The sequence below is a fragment of the Carassius auratus genome, chromosome 7 (assembly GCF_003368295.1).
Source record: "Carassius auratus strain Wakin chromosome 7, ASM336829v1, whole genome shotgun sequence".
NCBI classification, from domain to species: domain Eukaryota; kingdom Metazoa; phylum Chordata; class Actinopteri; order Cypriniformes; family Cyprinidae; genus Carassius; species Carassius auratus.
The window spans coordinates 10,418,858-10,443,346 of NC_039249.1; the positions used below are offsets into that span (position 1 = coordinate 10,418,858).

The 24,489-nt window shown below is 37.1% G+C and overlaps 1 protein-coding gene across 1 annotated transcript; it reads left to right on the top strand.

The window, feature by feature from the left end:
- Positions 1–3,133: 3,133 nt before the first annotated feature.
- LOC113105379 (galactose-3-O-sulfotransferase 3-like) lies at positions 3,134–24,489 on the top strand. Its single transcript, XM_026266415.1, has 3 exons — positions 3,134–3,282; positions 21,247–21,344; positions 23,223–24,489. The coding sequence occupies exons 2-3, from the start codon at positions 21,262–21,264 to the stop codon at positions 24,487–24,489; spliced, it is 1,350 nt and encodes a 449-aa protein (XP_026122200.1). The 5' UTR covers positions 3,134–3,282; positions 21,247–21,261.

The following is a 24,489-nucleotide window of genomic DNA, read 5'->3' on the forward strand; positions in this document are numbered from 1 at the left end:
CAGTGCACAATGCATGAAATAAGGATATGCTTTTTCATAAACTGGTCTTGTTTTAATCCCTCTGTCCTCAAATATCAATCTTGCATCATTTCCTTGTGGAAAAGAAATGAGATGCACATCCAGAATCTTGCACAGTACATATTTAACATTTGTAATACATTATTACTAGTCTTAGTTTTGCTGCCATGCATATTGTGTCCCACAATGCAATGCACTCAATATGGCTCCAGTGTGAGGAATGAAGATGAAGAAATATGATTTTCTCCTCTTTGACTTATTTGATTAAGCTTAAAAAGTATTTTCAGACAAAATAGGACGCACCTGCTGAATTAAACATGCAATAAAGTATTAATGTGACGTCAGTGTTTAAAATATTTGTAGTTGCATACTGTTTCACATGCTATTAAAATGTAAGCAAGTTTTCTAAAATATTAAATATGTAAATGATGCGTTATCTAATTGAATATGCACTAATTTGCATACATTTCTAGAAGATTGCTGTGAACATTGGAAAAAGACACTTTCAAAGTACTTGCTTTGTTAACATTTTAGATGTAGCTTTCTGCAGAAGGGATTTTCAATTTTCCTTTTATCTCTCCATGAATCAGATAATACTGTCAACAGACAGTATAAATAATGTTAACAGTTAACAGTTTTTATAAATAATGTCCCACGAAATCATGCAAATGATGTCAAAACAAACCTCTCTCTCAGTAAAAACCTTCAGAAAACCCATTTTGAGAAAACAGCCTTTAAAGCTATTCACTGAAATTAAAATCTACAGATGCAAATAGATAAAGTGCAGTTAAACATACCTTTAAAAGTGCATTCTGGATGTTTCTGAATGCATCTTATGGAAGCAAAATAGCCAATATGACGAAGTCAAAAAAAATAATTGAAGAAATACATGCATGGGTGAATCAGTCACATATTAAATTATACCATTTTCCCCATGGTTTATTTGATGAATCCTATGAGAAGCAGTGGCAGATGTGGATGGGTGGAGTCTGAAATGGGACAGAGATACCGATTCATTGAAGTGCCTCACACACCTGTCCAAGCGCTTGTGAGAGCGGCATCTCAGGACGTTCACAGAATTCAACAAAGTTCTGTTCATCTTTAACTATACTTTCCAGTCTCACCATCCATATTGATTCTCACCCAGGACTCATACACAAGATCTATTCTTCTGACATACCTGCACTTAAACACACACACACACGGACAGAGTCTCACCAGCCCTCATTGTTGATAACAGTGCTCTGTGTGTGCTGGGATACTTGATCCCACAAGGACAAAGTCACTGCACAGAAATAAAGGGAGAGAAAATGAGCAGCAGGGGGAGGATAAGAAATACAGCTGAAACCATAGCAGAGGTGAGGAGCCATATTTGAGAATTATTATTATTATTATTTTTTTTTTTGGACAGTATTTGTGCTACAGATTAAGATCTGGTGGACAATTAGAAATGTAGATAAAAGAAAAAAGAAAGAAAGAAAATGAGTCAAAACACAGGGACCAGAATATCCAAAAGGCAGAAAATGCTCTAAATCCACCTTAACAACAATGCAACACCTTACAAGGGAATTACAAGGGAACATGCTAGAACCCACAACTTAGACACATTCGGTACAGGAGGACTTTATTCACAAAAATTAAGCTGTTAAAACTTTATTTGAAAATATTTTTGACTGCTATGGGCTCAGTGCTAAAAAAACTTTTCTACAGATAACCAAATGAAAAGGAATAGCAGAAAATAATATAAAAAATTAAATAAACAGTGCTTTTCAAGTTTTTCAGGTAGATCTAAAATCTAAAAAAACTTTTCAGGGAGAGGAAAGTAATAATCAAATGTAAAATAACACTTCTTCAGTGTATAAATTTATGGAGCCCTGCACATGACATGCAAGAAAAAATAAATAAATTGTGCGCACAATTTACTAATTCGTTCGCTCAATGTACTAAAATGTTCGCACAATTACTATAGCTTTCCCTCAAATTACTATTTCGTTCACACGATTTAGCAAATCGAGGGAACGAATTAGTAAATCGTGCGCACAATTTATAAATCGAGTGAATGAAATGGTAAATCGAGGGAACGCAATAGTAATCGGGTGCACGTTTTAGTATAACCTATTTTTCCTGCATGTCATGTGCTCCGTAATAAATTAAATAGCCTATAGATTAATCCTTAAAAGTTGTTCAGTCAAAATCAGTTCTGCACTATTTGCATATCTCCCTCTATCTGACACACCCACTTCAGGTCTTGCGGTCTCCACTAATGAGCTGATGAGTTGTATCAGGTGTGATAATTATTGGAGACATACAAAAGATGCAGGGCAGGGGGTTCTCCAGGACAGATTTGAGAACCACTGTGTAAAGACATAGGCCTAACCATCTGTGTTTACGAAGATATTAAACAAAGCCCACATTTTGATGTAATTTGGTTCATCCATGCACAAAAAGTGCTGTCGATACAGCTGTCTTTGTGAGTGCGCGTGTCACTGCGTGCTGAAAACTTCTCACAAGCGCGTGACAATACCGTCAGTTTTACGCTCGACCTTGTCCCAACATATGAGTTTGAACGAGAATGCACGCGCTGGCAGTAATGCATAGATGGACATTGGTGAAAATGTGTCAAAATAAGATGCCTAATTATTTATACTACTGATATCGATATTTTACGTGTGGCATCGATACATTGTTAGACGGATCGTTACACCCCTGTAGCAATATCCATCAATACATTATCAAAATACATTATCTTACATCATTGGAAAGCTTATACATTCAGCTTCAATTCGATTCAGATTCAGGATCAAAAATGACCAGAAATATGCAAGGGAAAACGTCTAAATAGGCGAATTATTTTGTAATTGAGACAAATTGCGAGATATAGACTTTTTGACGAGCTATATCCTCGTGACTGGTTAAAATCGGATTTACTTTCTCAATTCAGCAACCAGAAGTTAACTGCAGAGCCTGGTCGGCTCTCCGGTTTGTGACTCGTGCGCGTGCGTAGTGAATACGCGGGCGCGCGAGAGAGGCGGCGCACGTTGCAGCCAGCCAGTCGCGTGAAAACGCTGATGACAGACAGCGGCAAACGACGCGCCGGTATTTATCAACGCTGAGATGACCTACCAAGCACTGAAGCGCGTCCGCGGATTCTGAGCGCAAATATCCGCGGAGGAGCGAACCCAAAGCGGCTCGGATCTTTGTTTCCCTGCGCGGATCGGAAACTACATCCATCATCCACCAGCCGCGGAGCGTGAGATGACAAAGGTGGGTGAGAATCCCGCCGGCTGCCGTAATGCGTGATCACCGGCAGTGGCCTGGATTGACTGCACACCTGTCTCCTAACACATCCTAATATTAATACGCAGGCGGTTTATGATGCATTTACATTGTTCGGTTCTCAAACTTGGTGCGTCTGCAGCAGAAAACAAACATCATTAACCTTTCTGATGTACAGTGATGACCAGCTGATTTATAGATACTGATTTCATTGAGATGCATGCTATAAAGAAGGTTTTCTTTGACAGATTTACCTGTGCTAACGTGTTTGGCCAGTCGGTTTCATTCAGGATCTGACCTCATCTAGTTGATTTGAATGAATATAATTGTTTATTCCAGTATTCCGCATTAAAATGTTAGTTTAGCATTGGCTTGTTTAAAGCTCATTGATAGTTTACAAGAGTTCAGTTTTGTTAAATTAAAAATCGATAGTTGTTCCATCTTTGAATGCTTGAAATGCCCCCAAACATTTTACATTAGCACAAAACTCTTAAGTGTGAAATAGAGTTGTCACTTTTTGTGATTTGCCACTTGAAATGGCTTTGAATAGTCATGCAGTCTTTAGCACATCAGGCTTGTGTGGCATGAGCTGATCTGTGTTTATCTTTTTCTGTTTGTCCTGCTGTTCCTTATTTCCCCTTTCAGAAAATTATTAATCAATGTTTGCATGGCAGATAATCTCTTTATTAAGAGGCTCAACATCATCTGGTGGAACAAATGCAAGAAATACAGAGCGGTAATAATAAAACAATAGCATTATAAAATCTGAACTAAGAGGAACTGGAATTTGAATCTTAATTGCAGATCAGATTTTTTTTTTTTTAAAGAGTTTAAAAAAAGAGTTTACAAGATTCTAATCTAATCTGAAGTTTATATCTAGACTAACCTGCTCTCCAGAGCTCTCGCTTGATCTGGATCATATCCCAGTGTTTCAGCAGACGTAGTTTACCATCATGTTCGATGAACACCAGTTTGAACCGAAAACGCTGTTCTCAGCAGCAGAGAGTGTCTGATTATTAAAGAAACAGTTGTGTAGAGGAGTTTGATTCACTTGTTCACTAATGGAGGCTCTGCAGTGAAGCTGCATGTTTTTAAGAAACAAATGTGTAATTAATAGTTTTTTCTTAACAGAAACCCATTGCTTGGTCTGTAATCCATAAAATTGTGTTCTGCAATAGAAAAAGTTGACTCATCTGAATCAGGAGAGAAATATTCACACAGCAAGCCAAAACCATTGGAAACACATTTGTGGGTGGACTTTGATGTGAAAGGACAACAGGGATGGACTCAAAAGAAGCATTATTATGAAATATGGACTCCTTTTTTAGCAAGAGGCTACTGTTTAAAGTTAAAACATCTTAATGATGTTAATGAATCTTAATGAATCTCATTCTGACGGCACCCATTCACTTGAGAGGAACGACTGGTGAGCAAGTGATGCAATGATGAACTTGAAATTGTTCCAATGAATAAAATTAATCTATGCCTTGGATGGACACAACTCTGGTTATTAAAAACTCCTCGTTTTGGTTGGTGAATGAAATTGTGCAGCTTTCTTTAATTGATCAGTTGGAGCCACTTCATAAACCGCTCTTCCCAAGAAGACTGAACAACGGCCGTGGATTACTTGCCATTTCTTTGTAATTGTGAAAATGAGTGACGATTGTTTCACCAGTTTATTTATTTTTTTCCAATACTGGTTTATGAAAATTACAAATTTACCAAATAGTTTGTTTGCAGCTTGACTTGATTAGACCAAACATAATTACAATCGTGCTGCTTTAATATCACATTACTACAGTAATATATCTTGAAGCAGCTTTGTCTGCGAGAGTTTGATCGCCACTCTCCCTGAAACTCAACAGGAGAACGCGTGTTCATCTGAGATCAATTACATGATTCGCTTACATTTTTAATAGATCCTTCATTTGGTGCTAATCTAGTCTGACTGCGACTCTCAAATGACATTTACGGGATAGATTTTGATCTTTATCACTTATTATTACTCAATTGCAATGACGCCAGTCGATGTAGTAAGAAGGATCCTGATTATTCTTGCATGTATTCTGGGCACTTGAGAAGGTAAGGTGAGATGTGCGTCTGGTCGCTCGTCTGCTCTCGTTCTTCTGCTGTGCTGGAATGTGTTTGCATGTAAAGTGGGAATCTGATTAGATCGCCTGTGATTAAATATTTACCGATGGCTGCTCCACAGAAAAGTGAAGGCAGGAAAGTGTGTTGCTTGCATGTATCTGTCTGTGGGATTCATTTACTGCACTCATTAAACTCCAGCCATGTTTTCTCTGCATCCCCTTTGGTTTCCCTGGTCACAACCTTTTCTGTGACTCTTGCCTTCATTTTCCTCTGAGGATGCTAGCTGCTTTTCTCGTGTGTCTTTTCATCAGTGCCTCGCTCTTGTCCTCATTTTCTTCCACTTGACTTTAAATGTCCGTTTGCTTTCTCAGGGACCTGCATGTGCATTAATATGAATCTCATCCTCCTACAGAGTAACTTGTGTTCTCCGTGCAAATCAATTACAGGAGGAAGGGGAAAAGAGATGAATTATAAACCGGACAATAAATGTGTTTTTGTTTTTTTCAAGCCAAAATATGTTGTTATATTTTTTTTTTAATTTCTAAGCATTGAGATCTAAATGTGCAATAATGATTTATAAAGTCTACTTCTGAGGGGAAAAAAGACTTATTTATTTTGCAATTCAGAGAAAAAGGTCAGAATTGCTGGATGCCAGGAATAATGTCAGAATTGTGAGAAAGTCGCAGTTACCCTCGTTTCTGTTTATTCAATGTCATCCATATTATAGCATTGGTCAAAAGTTTTTAAGTCCGTATTATTTTATGTAGCAATGATGCATTAAATTGATCAAGTGACATTGTAAAGGTAGCCTATTTATAATGTTACATTTCAATATATCTTTTTTTAAGATTCATACTTTTATAGACCTTTTGTTTAGCAAAGACCCCATATCCATTGATTAAAAGTGTCAGTAAAGACATTTTAAATGTTCCAAATGATTTCTATTACTATATTACAATGAAACGCTGTTCTTTTGATCTTGATATTCAGAGAATCCTGAATAAATGATCTATGGTTTACACACAAATATGAAGCAGCGCAACAGTTTTGAACATTTGATTGTTTCTTGAGCAGCAAATCGGCACATTTTCATGATTTCTGAAGATCATGTGACACTGAAGACTGGAGGAATGATGCTGTAAATACAGCTGCACATTCAGGATATCAGTTTTTACCTATCAAATAATAAATGCATGCCTCTGTAACATGCATGTGAGTGTGTCTAAGTGTTATTGTGTGTTAGTCAGAGTAAAAAACACTGTCAGTCTGTTAGAAGTGATTGATTTAAAACACCTCACATTAGCAGAAACTCACCATTGATTCCAGCACAGCTTGACATTTAGCTAAGCTAATGATCACCCTGATACACATGATTTAGTAAACCCATTAATGAGTTAATTAGAGAGAGCCAATAGCTTTCCCATGAACCTTTTCAACACTCTCTGGTTCTCTGAAGCCCAGACAAACTGGTTTTGATGGACCGATTTAAAGCAAACTGGCCGTCAGTCTTCAGAAGGTTTAATATTTCCCTCTTCTGCTTTCGGCAAACTTCAGCTGTTGTATCAAACGGCTCCACTTTGACCTCAGTGTTACAGCGGACTGAAATTAGCCGCTGTTGTGGTCTCGGAGATATTGTGTTTCAAAGCAGCGTTTTTCCTCCTGTCATCTCTGTGAATGGAGAAGGGAATCTGTACAGTCACTCCTTGTGTTCTCAGAAACTTCAGATGTGCTCGTATGATAACATCGGAGGCTGAGCTGTTGGTTTAGGTGACGGGAAAATTTCACCCGGGGCTTTTTCCGGCTGTCATGCATGGGATTCCTTACATGACTTTACTATGTTTGACGTTTAATTTATTCGGAGTCAGATTTATCCAAAAAAAAAAAAAAGTTTATATATATATATATATATATATATATATATATATATATATATATATATATATATATATATATATATATATATAGCCTGAATGCACTGTAAGTCGCTTTGGATAAAATGCATAAATGCATAAATTAAAGTCTGCTAAATGCATAAATTAAATTTAAATTGTATTTTTATTTTTATATATATATATATATATATATATATATATATATATATATATATATATATATATATATATATATACACAACATTTAAAATAAAAATATATATAATTTGTTTTATTTTTTAAATATCAAAGTATGATTTTTTATATTTAAATTATTATTATTATTATTATTTTTATTATTATTATTATTGTTTTTATTATTATTATTATTGTTATTATTATTATTATTATTATTATTATTATTATTATTATTATTATTATTAAATCCAATTATGTGTAAATTATGTAGACAGGGCTTTTTTCGGTCATTCATTGTATTTCCTACATGACTATGTTTGATATTAGAGTTAGAGTCAGATTGATCTCAGATGAGAAATTTACTCATTTTATTTAATTTAATTATATTATTTTAAAATCTTAATTAAAAAATTTATATATTTAATTTATTTTTATTATTCTGGTCATTCATTGGATTTGTTACATGACTTGATGTTTATAGTGAGTCCGAATTATTATCCCAGAAATGAGAATTTTCTTGAATATTTTTTTATTTTATTTTATTTTTAAATCCTAAAAATATAAAATATTTAATTAAATATATTTGATTATGTAATATAAATATATTCGAATATTTGTTATTATTATAATATAAAAATACAATTGTGTTAAAAATAAAAAAGTCCTTATTATTGGTGGTCTGAGTGCATAAGGAGTCCAATGAAATTTTCACATTTCGTTTTAAAGTTATCTGTATCAGTGAAAGGTTAAAAGGTTGAACAATTTGCATTGTGGGATGTTTAGTTTCATACTGATTTTTGCTTCAATTAGATGCATGTAAAACTAGTGTGTAGTACGTCATTGCATAAACACTATAGTATTATTGAATCGTATCGTCAGATTTGCGGCGGATGGCTGGGTGCTCAGGGGCCACTGCAGGATTAATGAAATGCTCTTTAGGAAGGGTCTTGACTATCAGTCTGTTACAGATGCTCCTTCCCAGCAACAGATCCCATAACCCCATAACCGCACGGGTGCAGACACAATGAGGTGCGCTGAACCCCCGCGGGTCTCTCTCTGCTCAGACAGCAGGGGTGTAAGAGGATATCAGTGACTCACGTTAAACCCCGCAAACACCTCTTCCATCACTGAAGCGTTCCTCTTTTTGTCTTCTGTACGCCGTATACAGACATTTAAGCTGACTTGAATGCTAGTGTAGTGTAAACTAGGGGTTCCCAAACCATTTTTGTCAGCCGAGCCCCTTAGACATAAAATATTGACATGCAGTCCTCTTGATATTTTGTGTTATGTTAATATTTCAGTAATGTAATGACAAATTTGTTCAGTGTTGGTAAATGTCAGTTAATGGTCACACAATGTGCTATAAATATTCAATCTTTTTTTTTGGGGTAAGGTCTTTTATTTTGAAATAGTCTCTGGATTTTAAAGTGGACTCTGTGATAGGTTCTGGTGATTTAGGAACCCAATCAAGTTTAATAATATTATTATTATTATTACTATTTAATTTGGTTGGGTTCCTAAAACTCCAGTGATATTAATAATAATAATAACAAAATCAATCGCATAAAATAAATAAACGCAGTCAATTTATTATTATTATTATGTTTTAGGAACCCAAATTTAATAATAATAGTAATCATGATGATTAATAACAATAATAATTTTAACTCTAATTATAAAAAAATCAAGACAGAAATGTATTACTGTTTTAAGTTACAAAAAAAATTTGTATGTTAAAATATATAATACTAATAGTTATTTTTTACATTTTTTACTTTAAAATGTTCAAACCCTTGAGCTTTTATTTTGGTGGGCTACTGGTGAAACGCTATAAAAGACTGTCCACAGAAATGTTATGCAAATATGTAATAAAAATGACACTGTGTTTGGTGAAAGATGGTGAAAACACTGGATCACAAGCTGTGTAAATCAACACAGTGCTGCGCTTCACTCAGAAACAACAAGCTTTATCCGTAATTAGCTCTTTATCAGCTTACAAACCTGTTTATGAAACCCTTGTAGTGCGCTTGAACACAGTACTGTACTACTTTCCTTTTAGTTCCCTTTAACCTGAACAAAACATGTTTATGAAGGCGACACTGACTGCACATGTGACATTTGAAGGAAGCTACTGTATGTCGCCCCCTCGAGCCCTGAACTTTTCTGAAATAATGCACGGCCGTGTGCTTATAATGCGTCGTCAAGCAGCACCGTCTGCACTCATGTGCATGTTTCTGGACGTAATGTTCCCATCTTTCACACACACACACACACACACACACACCTCCTGATCGCTTTCATTTATCTCCCTTCAGCGCTTCACCAGAGGTTGTGCCATCTGCTCGAGTCCATAAACACGAGCGGCGCTAGCGAGGGCCGAACAGATCTGTGCTGATTGTCACATCTCCACAATAATTCAATCTCGCGCTTGGCTCGTCTGGAGCTGGAGGACCGGATCTGTCTGTCTCTCGGGATGTTGTGCTCTGCAGGGATTTAGTTAGACGAGCACCAGGGGACTTGAACCTATGACCCGTCGGGATGCTCAGGACACATCAAATCCTGTAGAGGACGCTGGAAATTAATTTGGAAAGGCGCACCTCTCTGAAATCTTTCTGGAGTTCAAGCGTGCAATCTGAAGGAGTAGTAAATCACGCACTTTGTGAATAATTATCTGCGTTCTCTATTCACTGCCACTGATGCAAGACAACAGACTGTTCCCTTATTAACCACAGGAACATTTTTCACTGTTTAGTGCTGCATAATTAGGAGCGACCCGAGACATTTAGGAGCAAGTCAATGAAATGTCTTCGTGCAAGCAATTAAAATCTGCAGTTTTCATAATTATATTCAGTTTCAGAGATGCACCTAAACATGAAGTAAGTGATTTCTGATTTTCATATATATACAGTTGCAAAGAATATTCTCATGTTTGTAGTTCTCTAATGTCAGTTAATGATTGCATGACATGAATGCAAACATTTATAATATTTAATTTTTTTTATATGTATATAATCTTGTATAATGTTTTATTTGGACTTTGTAGCTGGACTTTAAAGTGGACTCAAACTTACTATTATTTTACAGTTTGATTGTGTTCTTAAAACATCAGTGTAAGTGTATTAATAATGTTTTAATTATAATATAATTATATTAATCCAATTGGAAAAATGAAGATAAATATATTACCGTTTATAATTACATTTGTATTGTAAAATAACAAATTGTGATTATTATTATTAGCTACAAGTTACAATACTAATTTGTTTTGAAAAATGAAAATCCTCATGAACACCTAATCAATCATATTTTTTATTATTGTTTTAAATCATTGATAAAATTAATAATTAATAAAATAGAAAAAATAAAATATGATAAAAGAATGAATAATAATAAATTACAATTAATAGGTATTATGCTGTAACTCTTAAAAATGTAGACAAATACATTACCGTTGAAAATCATAAAAGATGTTTTAACTAAATTAATTCATCATTATTGTAAACATTTTCCAAATTGCTGGCAAGGCTAAAGTCCCTTATTTTCTTTGTTAAATCTACTTAACTTTGGGATTTTACTTAATTTTATATGTGAAGTTATATGTAATAATGCAATATTAATTCATTTCTTTATGAAAGTTAAGTACAGAAATGTAACAGTAAAAATTACTTTAAGAAAACATTTTAATTTTTAAAAATTGAATCATAGTAGTGTAAAAATGTAATTTTTTTTTGGCAAGGTAAAACATGAATATGGAACATACTATACCTTCAAAATAGTGTTTACTTTTTTTATTATAATTATTGATTAATAAATTATTTAATAATAAAAATAATACTTTAAGAAGTACTGTGCTGTAGTGAACTTATTCTGGAAGTTGTATTGAAGAATGGTATTCCTTTGTGTTTTAATTGTTTATTTTTGTGTTTATATAATGTCCTTCAGAAATCACTCTTATATGCTGAATTGCTGCTCAAAAAAAAACTAATCAATGTTAAAAGGTGCTTTTTTTTGTGAAAATGAATTATTTGAAAGTTCAAAACAACTGCATTTATTTGAAATGTTATATTATGTAACATCATAAATGTCTTTACTGTTTTGGCAGCAGTTAACAATTCCCCTCACCCTGTAGGGGTTCGATAGGTGCGTAGGATAAATGACCAAAAACAAGCCAAGCATCTAAGCAGCAATTATAATATTTCCAGATGAGAGGGATATGGAGTGGTGTGGGCTGTTGTGGTTTATAATGGCCAAGCATTATTGCAAACATTGATCATATCTGCTTCAACTGTGCCTCATACATTCAGAGCAGGAGCTGTTTTATAATATTTATAATATTAATTCTTTGAGGGTTGCTCTACTTTCAAAATAAAGAGAGAAAAATTGATACATTTTAGTTTGAGAGAGAGAGAGCATGAATGCACATGTGGATGGTTGGGGGTTTGCTGATGCTTATTTTCAAGCTTCATTTCCCAGATTGATTTTTTTTGGAGGATTTAGACAATAATGCTGCATCAGATGTGCGGTGGTGGTGGAGGGGTGGGGTGTTTCATGGTTTACTGAATTGTGCTTACAATAAAGTACTTTAGAAGTGATTTGTAATGTTATATAGGAAGAAAAACTTAAATGTAAACTTAAAATCTGAGTTTAGAGTCGCATGATTAGTTTAATTAGTGGCTTCTGTTTCTGTTCTCACAGGCGTTCTTCACGGTTAGTTTTGGTTTAATTCTGTCCAATACTCAAAACAGCTTCCTTTTCTAGGGACACTTTTAGAGAAGTTTAACGTATTGTTTAAATTTGAGTATGTTAAAAAGGTAGTTCACCAAAAAAGGTATACTGTATGTCCAAGTCCAGTCACTGCTGTTACTATTAGATGTTTTATTTGCCAAGCAGTTAAATCAACATCATAAAGAATACTGCATGCTAATCACATTTACATTCTCCACATGCTGCAAATTGCAGTCAGAACAAACAGATAGTAACAGTAGGCCCACCCAGACAGGTGAATGTGAACTGTTTAAGCGAATGTAAAGAATCGTGACAGCTGTTTGCAGACCTTTTCAGCATGGTGCAATAAAAAAGTGATAAATACACTTGCCTTCTGTTCAACTCTACATTACTGTTACTGTAACTTGTAAGACTGTTGTTATTATGTTGGGACTTGACCCTATATTTGGGATTGAACTTGTAAGCATTGTCCTAGAATCCCCGATTTTTAAAAAGGAATATTCTGTGTTAAATACAAGCTCAATTAAAAGGTATAAATACCTGAATATTTATACGTTCGCATGGAGTATGCAGCATCCTTACAAAAATGCACCATGGTTTTACTATAGTAAATATGTGGTAACCATGTTTTTGTTTTTTCGTACTGATTTCCATTTGTATTGCTACAGTTTTACTACGCATACCATGGTTTATATTCGTAAGAGCAGTAGTAAAATAGATTAATGCAGGCATTGCAAGAAATGTAACAATGTTGAACAATACGCTTACAGACTTTGAATATAAATGATGAATTTTGGCATAATTATTTAAATTACATACAGTGAAATGACTGTCATTGAAAAATTACAGAATAATGACTAAAATGTTATACAAATGAATAAATATGTTAATTCTGATCTTATTCATCAGGTCTCAGCATCTCAATGCAGCATCTCAGTCATTATTTAAACGAGCTCTGACACAGTGTGGTGAAATCGGTAATGTTGCGTTGAATTAAAACTAGGGCTGTCAAAAATAGCACGTTAACAACGTTAATTAGTTGTTTGTTGTTAATTACGTCAAATTTTTTAAGGCATTTCACGCATTCGCGCAGTGTGACAAATTATTCAGGTCAGGAAAGTCTCGTCGATCTCTGAATTCTCAAGATAGTAAAAAACAGCGGCGAGTGCCGCGACGAAAACACCGAAGAAGCTTAAGGTTTTACCCCATTTACTCTCAAATACATTCATGCCAAGCTCGATAAACAGAGACGACTTTGGTAGTTGATACGCTGGAGCTTCTTCCTGTTATAGCGTCCTGTGTTTCACACTGCGCATGCGCAGAACGCCTTCATGCAATGCAGCGAAAATTACAGCTGTTTGGGAAAGAATATGCATTTTTACTTGGTTTTACTGGCACTTGAAGCCTTCAGAACGTGAAAATATCGATCCTAAAGTATTGTGGCAGAGCAAATGAACACCTCCCAAAAACAAGAGACAAGAGTGCCCAGAGTGCTGCTTATGTGATGGTGGCGCATGTTTGTGTTTCTGAGTTCATTCTTTCGAGTTTTTCTATGCATAATTTCATAGATATGTGGCTATATTTAACCACTGGTTCACCTAAAACTCTTACACTATCTGTAGTTAAATGGCATGGTTTGATATAGTGCTCAGGTAAATTTGATCTAAGTAAATGTTAAACTTTCGAAATTTAGAAAAAAAAGATTCACATATTGATGAATCAATACATGAAAATTATGTATCTGTGTCCTGTTATTTATCTTTTGGTATGCATTTCAGAAAAAAAAATGGTTAGGATTCAGGTGTAATTGCAAATAGTGATTAATCATGATTAATCCACTGAAAATTCTGATTAATTTGATTAAAAATTTTAATCATTTGACAGCCCTAATTAAAACTAAAAGTTCCATTGAGTTTGGAGTATTCTGTACACACTAATCATCAGAATATCTCTTCGCCTGTCTCTAAAAATGTCTGGATTTTGATATCATCCTGCAGATGCTAATTTTAGACTTTTATTCAACTAGATAATTACAGCATACTGAAAAATGTACGTTACCAGGAGAATCGAAGCACTGCTTTGATGGGCACTTCCGATAATCAATTCCACTGTTAAGGTTCATTATGCTTAAAAAACAATTTGTGTGCATTTTGCATGATGTATTCATCATAATATTGTGTTTTAGCTAAAGCAGGACTCATTTTGTGTTGCTCTGTATGCTTGTATCTATAAAAGGAAAGACGTCTCTATAGAAGAGTCCATCTTGACCCATGCTTAGAAAAGTGTTCATGTAGTCACTTTAGAAAATGCCTGGAAAACAATTTTGACCTGAATAATGACCCGGAGAGATGTTCATATGGAGTGAACTGAAAACACTTTGTGAGGAATATATTCACTGGTTTAAATCTTTAGATTTGTTCTCGGTCATCGTTGTTCTTTGTAAGCTGCTTTTAGAAAAATGTGTGTTGAGAAAATGCTATGAAAGCTATTGAATGAGTAAGGGAATTATTACTTACATCTTTTGTACCTGCTAAATACAATAAACCTTTGTCAGAATTGATGATGCATTGAATTTTACACAGACAAAAATGAGGCTGTGAAAGTAGACCTGCAGTCTTTATGATCACATATACTGTATACAGGTTTCACAACTCACAACTTTTAAAACTGTTATGGTCGGTCTCATAGTCATTTTCAATCTGAGTGACCAGAGACTCTGGTGGCCTTCCACCATTCATAGAACCACGGTTTCAAACCGAGGAACCAGGGAAGATGAATACAGCCAAGTTACGAGGATATAAGGTGAAGCATCTTCTGTAAGTATGGCAGAACTGATCAAGGAAGAAGGGGCCATGTTAAGTTGCTAGAACCTTGTGAATGTGTAAGGTGATGCCCATATAGCTGCCACAAATATCTCTGAAAGGCACACTACGTAATGCTGCATAAGAAGTGGCCACTGCCCGAGTGGAATGAGATTTAACAGTCGCAAGCACAAGCCTTATGCATGACATGCTTCAACAATAGAGTCAACCTCCCAGCGAGCAAACCTTTGTTGAGACAAAGGTGCACCTTACTTGCCGGGTCCAAAACAGGAAAAAAAGCAGAGGCAGTCCTCAATAGACACAGCCTGGGTGCTCAACTGAGAATTGGGCACCTCTCTTCTCAAAGACAGTCCAAGTCAGGAATCCTGCTGTGGTGGTCTGTAAGACTGATTCCGTCTATGCTGCTACAAAGTTGAATGACGAGCAGGTAACTGTTGTGCAGCTAGTGCAAGGTAGCTCATGCTATCCCCAGTATGCTGGGAACGAGACTCAGCTGCTCTTACCCTGCGCTCAAGGTCCTCCTGAGCATCTGGACTGAAGATTTGAGAGTGTGCAGAAGAAGTCTCCTCCAAGGGTATGTAACAGTCCTGCTCATTGGTAACCAGCAAATATCAAGCCACCAAAGACGATGTGTCCATGTCCTCCGTAGGACATTTGGACACTGGTACAACCTTGTGCAATATGGGGTTAACTACTGATTTTCTCAAATCCTCATTTGCACTTTGAGTAGCAGGCGGAAATTATCTAGCCAACAAAGCCTGAACGCCCTGAACCGCATTAGCTAATTCAACTACCTGGTGAGATGTTTTGGAAGCCACTCAGTTTTGCAAGCTGAGTGCTTGCTACCTGTCTGAGTCCTAGTCTTGACTGATGTTAAGAAATCTCCACTTCCCGGTCCAAACTTTGCTAATCTCTGTTGCCTAGATTCGAATGCCATTAGACTACATTCTTGGCAAGGTTCAGTTAAAGCCTCCTTAAGATGGTCGATGCCCAGACAGTCAGGGCAGTGAATATGTGTATCCATAAGGTCCATAGGACCTGAACATGTAGGACATGAGGCAGACGTAGTGCCTGTGCCTTTAGGAAAAATAACTCTGGTTAACCAATTGGTTAATAACCGCGATAATACAGTACTGCATTAATAACGCATTACGTGGTTGCCACAGTAACCACTCACAATAAATGACTCACAATGGGTCCAATATAATCCAAATATCCAATGACGAAACCAATATATAAATGCAATCATACCGTCTTTGCCCTCAGCTATAGCGGGGAGTGAACACCAACCCAAAAGCTGTGCACACTCAATGAGAGAATGACAAAGAGACCGACCATGACGTAGTCAGGAGCTGATATAGCTTCCGGCAGGTCATAGGTCAAAGTCATGTGTGACTGAATTAAGATATCAACCCCTCAGAGGACCTCAGATGATGCCAACCCTGAAACAACATACAGAACTACCAAATTTTGCTATAAGTTTGATTGCAACATATAATAAATGCTGTTATATAATGTTCTCGGACTGTTTGATTATGTCTTTAATTGATTTTTCCATACATTTCTACCATTATGTACATTAACTGACATAGTCACCACTGATAAGCAACTACAAAATATTTTGTAGAATCTTAAAGGGGGGGTGAAATGCCATTTCATGCATACTGAGTTTTTTACACTGTTAAAGAGTTGGATTCCCATGCTAAACATGGACAAAGTTTCAAAAATTAAGTTGTACGTTTGAAGGAGTATTTCTATTCCAAAAATACTCCTTCCGGTTTATCACAAGTTTCGGAAAGTTTTTTTCGAGTATGGCTCTCTGTGACGCTCCCGTATAGCAGAGCACTGAGAGGCTGAGCACAGACAATCACTGATCAGAGCGAGAGCGTCGCAAAATGTCACGAAAGGACTATGTTTTTGGTTGCCAGGGCAAGACAACCCTGCACAGATTACCAAAGAAAAAACAGCATTAAGGGACCAGTGGATGGAGTTTATTTTTACAGAGCATCAACGGAGTTGTGCAAGTGTTTTTGTTTGTTCCCTGCATTTCGAAGATGCTTGTTTTACAAACAAGGCCCAGTTTGACGACGGATTTGCATATCATTTATTTCTTAAGGATGATGCAATCCCAACGAAAAAGGGTCACGATCGTGTGTTGGAACCGCAGGCGGTGAGTAAAACTGCTTAAAATATCTCTGCCTCCTTGTTAGTGCATCCGCCTCCCATGCCGGAGACCCGGGTTCGAGCCCCGCTCGGAGCGAGTCGTTGCTGCTGCTGCTCTCGTTCAGTTTCAGCCTTGGGATCTGATTCTGGATCATAAATAAACGGCTGAATCTGACTGTTAGCCATGGTTTGTTTTGGATGATGGTTTTTTCCTCACGGTAATGTCACAGCTTCCAAACGCTCTCAACGCAAAAGCCTACTGGCGCTCGTGATTCTTTAGCTTCGCCCACACGTCACGCCTCCAGCCGGTCGTGTTTTTCCGGGAAAAATCGGTACAGACTATCTTTCTCTTATGAATATAATAAAACCAAAGACTTTTTGGAGTTATGAAGGATGCAGTACTACTCTATAGGTACTCAAGATTAACAGGATATTGAGTGAAAACGAGCATTTCACCCCCCCTTTAATTTTCTGTAAAGCTGCTTTGCAATGATTTGTATCTGGAAAAGTGCTGTACAAACAAAGTTGAACTGAAATGTATTAATTCAAGGTGCTCGATGTGATGAACGAGACGCGACTTCTTCCACCATGTATTGACCGTCTCTGGCGGTCTGAAATGGTGAAATAGAACTGAAAGTTGGCCTGTGTATTTCTAGTTCCAAGTGTGATTTGCAACGGACTGGATAAGGAGAATAAATAATGAAAATAAGTATTATTTGATGTGCTTTTTTTAGTAAAGGGAAAGTCCTATTAGTGTGGCTTTTATGTTTGAGTTTACGTTGACGTTTTCGTGGTTGGTAGCACTTATGGTTAAGTTGTAGGTGTCTAAATAATAGTATACACTACTTTTGATCATATAAGCAATGAATGTGCAAGAGTTTTTATACAAAATAACACTGTAAAAACTTAAATAGACTTTTAAATTGCTGTTTTAGCATTTAAATTGTTACTCGCCATGGAAGGCATTTCAACGCCAATCAACAATGGCAGCAAATGCTAGTGACAAGTAATATCTTCATTAATTAAATTAATATTAATTTGCATTTAGTATGTGCTACAGTAGCTGTATATTTAAACTGGAATTGGTCAAATTAATTGCTTTCAGAGCCACCACTCAATGCCTGCCTGGCTGGACGTTCCTCGCGTCACTGCTGGATTGGTCACACAAGCTTGGCTATATCACAGTAACTCAATGCCTTCTCCAGAGAGCGTCTTTCTACAATTCCACAATAGCACCACTCAGCACCATAGGATCACAGCTTGACTCTCGGTGTTTTCCCCCAAAAGCCATATTTTGATTCCAAAAAAACAGCACAGATCGGATTATAATCTCCTTGCCTTCACCTTAACTGTGGCTTTGTGTGGCTTGAATGACAGGGAATGATGGAGAATCTGTTGTAGTATTACTGGTCTTAATGTACCACTAAAGGGATTAGCTGTTACTTTCAAGGAAGATGATGTTTTTAATATACATTTCATGGATAAAATCATCTTTTCTTTGCTTCTAGTACAGCTTCCACTCTTTTGAAGAATTTACACTAGATGTTGGAAGATGGATGCAGGAATTTACTTCACTCTTAAATAGTGGTCGACCGATGTTGGTTTTTTGACAGCCAATATTTTAGAAATCGGGACTGATAGACGATATAAAGCTGATAATTGTTTATTATTAATAATATTTACGAATTTTGAAATCATTTGAGAATGGATTAAAAAATAAATGTGTACAATAAACATACTTTAGATGATAGTGTTTTTCACAAATAAATAAATATTTAATATAAATACAATTAAAAAGGAAGTAAACACTGTAACCAACAGGGCACTCAGTATTCTGGGAAGTTTGTGTGCACTGGGAATCATATTTTTCAAATAAAGCCAGGGTAAAAATTATTTTACACAGAAAATGACATGAATATGCAGAGAATTAATTTGCATGCAGAGAACAAGCGATCATGCTGGATAAAAACGCACACTTCACAAGATCTCACAGCTGGATTGAAGTTTGCGAGGTTTGTAAAATTAACTGTTCATTAGCCATTCAAAGATTTGTTTAAATAATATAAATGCGCATTTGCTTAATGCTGACGGCAAACAAGAAAGTATTATAATGTTTGTCTTCCAATTACTAATAACATAAAAGCAATCACTATAATTATTTTTGTATACATTAATTCCTTTGTTTAACCATTTTATCTGATTTTTAGACAGACTTCTATCCGTATTAACGCTTCACATAGCAGCGACTTCTGTCTGCATGTTGCCAGGGTCAGGTGATGATGTTGCTAGTGGGCGTTCTCAGTATTGGTTACCTTGACAGCGAATCTGGTTTCTTGCCGCAAAGTACACACATTTTGGAGGCAAAAGAATAAATATAATCTAAATCTAAATTAAATCTGTATATACAAACAAAAATCAATGAGAAACAGAACCTACTTTCTTCCATTGCATATGTTTATCTACGGCTGAGACCAGAATGAAGCTCTACCGTCGTCTTTCCTATTGGCCGTTGCTCCTGAAAGTTGATCTTCATTTGCATCAAGTTGAAGGATTCTTAACTTTGTCGCGTGGTGGAGACGCCCCATCAGGTCATGATGCTACAGTATGCATGAATGGTCACGTAGGGTGACCCATATTCAGAATTTGTGCTCTGCATTTAACCCATCCAAAGTGCATAGACACAGAGCAGTGAGCACACGCACACACACACACACGCACGCAAGCACACACAGCCATTTATGCTGTGGTGCCCAGGGAGCAGTTGGTGGTTCAATGTCTTACTCAAGGGCACCTAAGTCGTGGTATTGCCAGCCCGAGATTCGAACCCACAACCCTAGGGTTAGGAGTCAAACTCTCTAACCACTAGGCCACTACTTCCCCCAATAGAAATGTGCAGTTTAATTAAAGAGCAGGAAATGAGCTAGCCAAAATAAGAGCTTCTTCAAGGCACTCAAGTAATTTGAAGTTTTAATAGAATATCTCTTCTCAAGCTGCATGGCTTGAAGTATCATTTGTTCCCCTAGTACCAAAATGTAACAGGTTTAAAGGATTGGTACAAATCCCTAATTTAAAGTATGAGGAATATGAATTATGCTTTAAACCTCACTATTAATTACTTGATGTGTCTTTAGAGCCTTTTCCTATGAGCTTTTCATGTGCTGATACATGACACTGATTGGTCCAGTACCAAGGGACCATGCACTCATGCTGTAGGTGATGGTTTATATTACCATTGGAGAAAGAAACCCAGACAGCCAGTCTGTGTTGAACTCTGACCTGCAGTATTCATTTGCATCTGCATTTTAAACTTGAATTTGCCTTCGGTTATAGAAAACAGTCACTGTAATGCGTTCACTTTTCTGCTCGGTGTACACCGCTTAACCATCCAAACCATGATATTTGTGTAGCAAGCATTTAAATGTCAACTGCATTGCTGTAAAATCTGCAAACAGTCCAGACTGCTATAAAATCATAAAACCAGAAGCTGTTTTTCCATGATATTTGTCAGTGGTTTGTATTGCTAATCTTGCGCTTGTGCTTAAAATGGAAGTCATGTCATTTAATTGTCTTGGCTCTTTTTGAATGGCATCGGGAGTGAAATGGCTTACCCTTTTTGTAATACTAATGCTAATTAAACTACAGTAGTATCAGGGCTTGATCAGGGGAAATAAAGGCAGGTTGTGTAGGAGTGCCATTCGATACGGTGAGAGAGAAAGGGAAAGTGAGATGAGATAACTGTAATTAGAAGCCGAGGGAAGAGGTGGCCCTGACTCGTATGGAAGATATCCAAGACTTTGTTAGCATTAGACAGGCAACACTGTCCGAATGCTAATACGTGACACCTGTTCTGTCCATGTTTTAGGTTTGATTGTTGTCTTGAACGTGTGTTTGAATGACCCAAAACATAAAAAAGGCACTTTGCAGTTTGAGATACAGCTTGAAAGAAATCATGATCCGTACAGTTTTTGTGCTCATGAATTTGTTGTTTATGTTGCTGCAAAGGTTATATTTGGTGTTCTGGATATGTGTTAAATGTATGAGTAATGTACACCTTTGTAAAGTCCTATTCTTCTCTTTTGCAGTGAAAGAACCTGGAGATGTCTCAGAAGAAGATATTCCTAGTATTGATTGCAATCAGTACGGTCAGCTTGCTTCTGCACCATGGGGGTCACTTGAACTTGTAAGAGCCTTTGAAGAACGATCCCTCCATTTATCCCTACCTTGTTACTAGTGATGCACTGAAACATTTTTTTTACCAAACATATTTCATTATTTTAAATTTTACATATTGCAACTGTAGCCCATGTAGATTATCTACTGTATATTGTGTGCATAAAGACACTTACATGGTCAAAATGCATCTTTGGATAAGTGTCAATTAAACACATTGTTTTGTTCATGATTTTGGACCTTCAAAACTAGTTTGGTCAGATATTTGTGGTTGCCAAAATTTCGGAGCATCACTGTTTTTGCGTTCATTGTCTTTAGTCTATTCCATTTGATTCTTGCTGCTGAAAAGATGACCTTTAATTTGTAAAAGTTGGTCATGGTTGGTTTAGCTGCTTAGCCAACTGGTCTCCCATCTTGACCAAATCCCCGAAATGACTCTAAAACCAACGTACCAGGCCAGAAGTGGCCAGCTGAAAAAAGCAAACCGGCTAAAGGTTATTGCACACTGAATCCGAAATTTTCATATTAATCACACACAGAAACCTTGCACCCTGAGTCCAATACATTTTAATCAGAGGTGTAGTGGTAAAAATAGAGGTGGGTAAACTATAAATTCTGGGTGACCACATCATGGTCACGGTAAGGTGGGCCACTGCCTACTGGTGTATTTGTATCCTGATGACATCATTATAGGCTATCATTTGATATTTCTACAAATGGTATCACTGGTTGTTCCGTCATATAGGTCACACAATCACTATTCAATTCATACATTAATCTAATGTCTGTAAAATTGAATAGAAAAAATTGCTTAGCAAACTAATGATATCGCACTGATGAGAAATGTTATTCTGAACTATTAATAGAAATGTTATTCTGTATGACCGAGTCAAAGATCCGAGTCAGTAAAATGATCCAAACTTAATCCGAACCACTACTGCTTGCAACACTGCAAGCAATTGGTCAACAATGACAGTTGCAGCGCAATATGAAAGTCTTAGTCTTCGGTTTAACAACAAACAACCTATGAAACTAATAATGAACAATATGAAACTGAAACGACATAAGCTTAATTTAAAATGGCTTAGGAACTATAGGCTATTTAGAGGTGGATAAACTCAATTTAGAGGTGGCTCTTTGGAGGTGGGTAAACGAACTTTGGAGGTGGGTAAACGCTATTTCTGAATTTTGTGAGGTGCGTAAATGGTGTTTACGTGCGTTTAGCCTCCACTACATCCCTGATTTTAATTGATTAATACAAAATAGAGTCTAAAAACAGTGAGGATGATTTTGTTGTCCTTTCTCTTAAAAAAAGAAAAAGAAAGAGGAAATACTGAGTCAGTGCAAACCTGAGATTGTGTAGAGAGGAAGGAGAGTTCCACGTTTATCAATTAGCTGCGGGATTATCCTGAGTGATTCAATGTTTACTTAAAGATGTCAGTGGCACAGTTTTATGCGTTGCTAGCGATACTGGAGCCACATGTTAAAAAGAAGACCCATAATTTCTGTGAACTCAGTGTGCAAGGACATATATACAGTACTTTGATCTACAAGACAAAGTGGATCAATATGTCAGGTGGCATTTTTTATTTTGCCGTTTTCATGTACGGTGGCTCTGGATTTTCAAAATGCCTCTCAAAATGCTTGCTACGGATGCAGAAAATCCGATCCACTTTTTTTTATGACCAATGAAAGTGTTGGAGGCAGTGTGTTGATTTGATTGAAACAACGTGACACAACATTTTTAATTTTAACATTTTTGGATAAATGCAAGGACCTTAAGGCTTGACAAAGTTTTATGAGTAGGGTATATTTGTTTTTGCATTACCATTTTTCTGATCTTTCAACATGTCTTTATTTCTGCGTTAATTCTCCCCTCTGATTGCAGGACGCTAGAGGCATTCTGGTTGGGGTGTCCATCCTCCACGTTCTCCTCAACCCAGAGCAACAGTGGACCTTCTGCTAAACACACCAGTGTAGCCTTCCTTAAGACGCACAAAACGGCCAGCTCCACTGTGCAGAACATTCTTTTCCGCTTTGCTGAGCGCAACAACCTCACTGTGGCGTTGCCTATTACCACTTGTGACCACCAGTTCTGTTACCCTCGACCATTCAGTGCCCACTTCGTTCACCCACACACCACACCACCTGACATCATCACCAATCACTTACGATTCAGCCGGGCTGAGCTACGACGCCTCATGCCCAACAACACAATCTACATCACAATATTGCGGGAACCGGGAGCGATGTTTGAGTCTCTGTTTACCTACTTCAATCAATACTGTCTTAGCTTTAGACGTGTCCCAAATGGCTCTTTAGAGACTTTCCTGGACCATCCTTGGAGCTACTATCGTCCAGAAGAGAAGGATTCAATGTATGCAAGAAATACACTGACTTTTGACCTAGGCGGTGATAAAGACAGGCCATCTTCGGAGGCTCCGGCATATGCCAAACGATTCGCTGCAGAAATGGAGCGAGTTTTCTCGTTAGTTATGATCTCAGAATACTTTGACGAATCCTTGGTGCTGCTCCGCCGCTTATTGTCTTGGGATCTCGACGACGTTCTGTATGTCAGTCTCAACATGCGCACACCTGACTCCAAGAGCAGCCTTTCAGGTGAAAATACGGCCAAAATCAGAGCCTGGAATGCTATAGATTCGGCACTGTATGATCACTTCAATGCCTCTTTGTGGCGACAGCTGAGAGCGATGGGACTAGCGTGTGTTGAGCGGGAAGTCCAGCTGTTGCGTCAGTCTCGTGACCGACTTGTCCGGAGCTGCTTCGGAGGGAATTTGCCACCGCTTCGCTCTGCTGCACAGATCACGAATAAGGAATTACGGCCTTGGCAGCCCAGTGCCAAAGTGGAAATTGTTGGCTATGATTTACCAGTTAACATGACACAAAAAGGCCGTGTTCCTCCACGAGATGAGTGTTTAAAGATGGTAATGCCCGAAGTGCAATACACACGGCTGTTGCTGCGCTCAGAGTCCCTACATTATCGAAAGCGGTTTCCATTACGAAACTCCCAGCAGACTTCACGAACTGTGGGACAAGTACGGGCACACAAAGAATCCCCAGCTCCCAGTTTGAATCCCCGACCTTCAGAGACTATGGTTCGGAGCACCAAAGGAGCGCTACGGCTTTCCCAATAA

What these genes read in the sequence shown, in the direction of transcription:
- LOC113105379 (XM_026266415.1), top strand. Translation starts at nt 21,262, where the DNA reads ATGTCTCAGAAGAAGATATTCCTAGTATTGATTGCAATCAGTACGGTC. An exon ending in CATGGGGGTCACTTGAACTT is followed by an intron (nt 21,345 to 23,222) that starts GTAAGAGCCTTT and finishes CTCTGATTGCAG; the next exon opens with GACGCTAGAGGCATTCTGGT.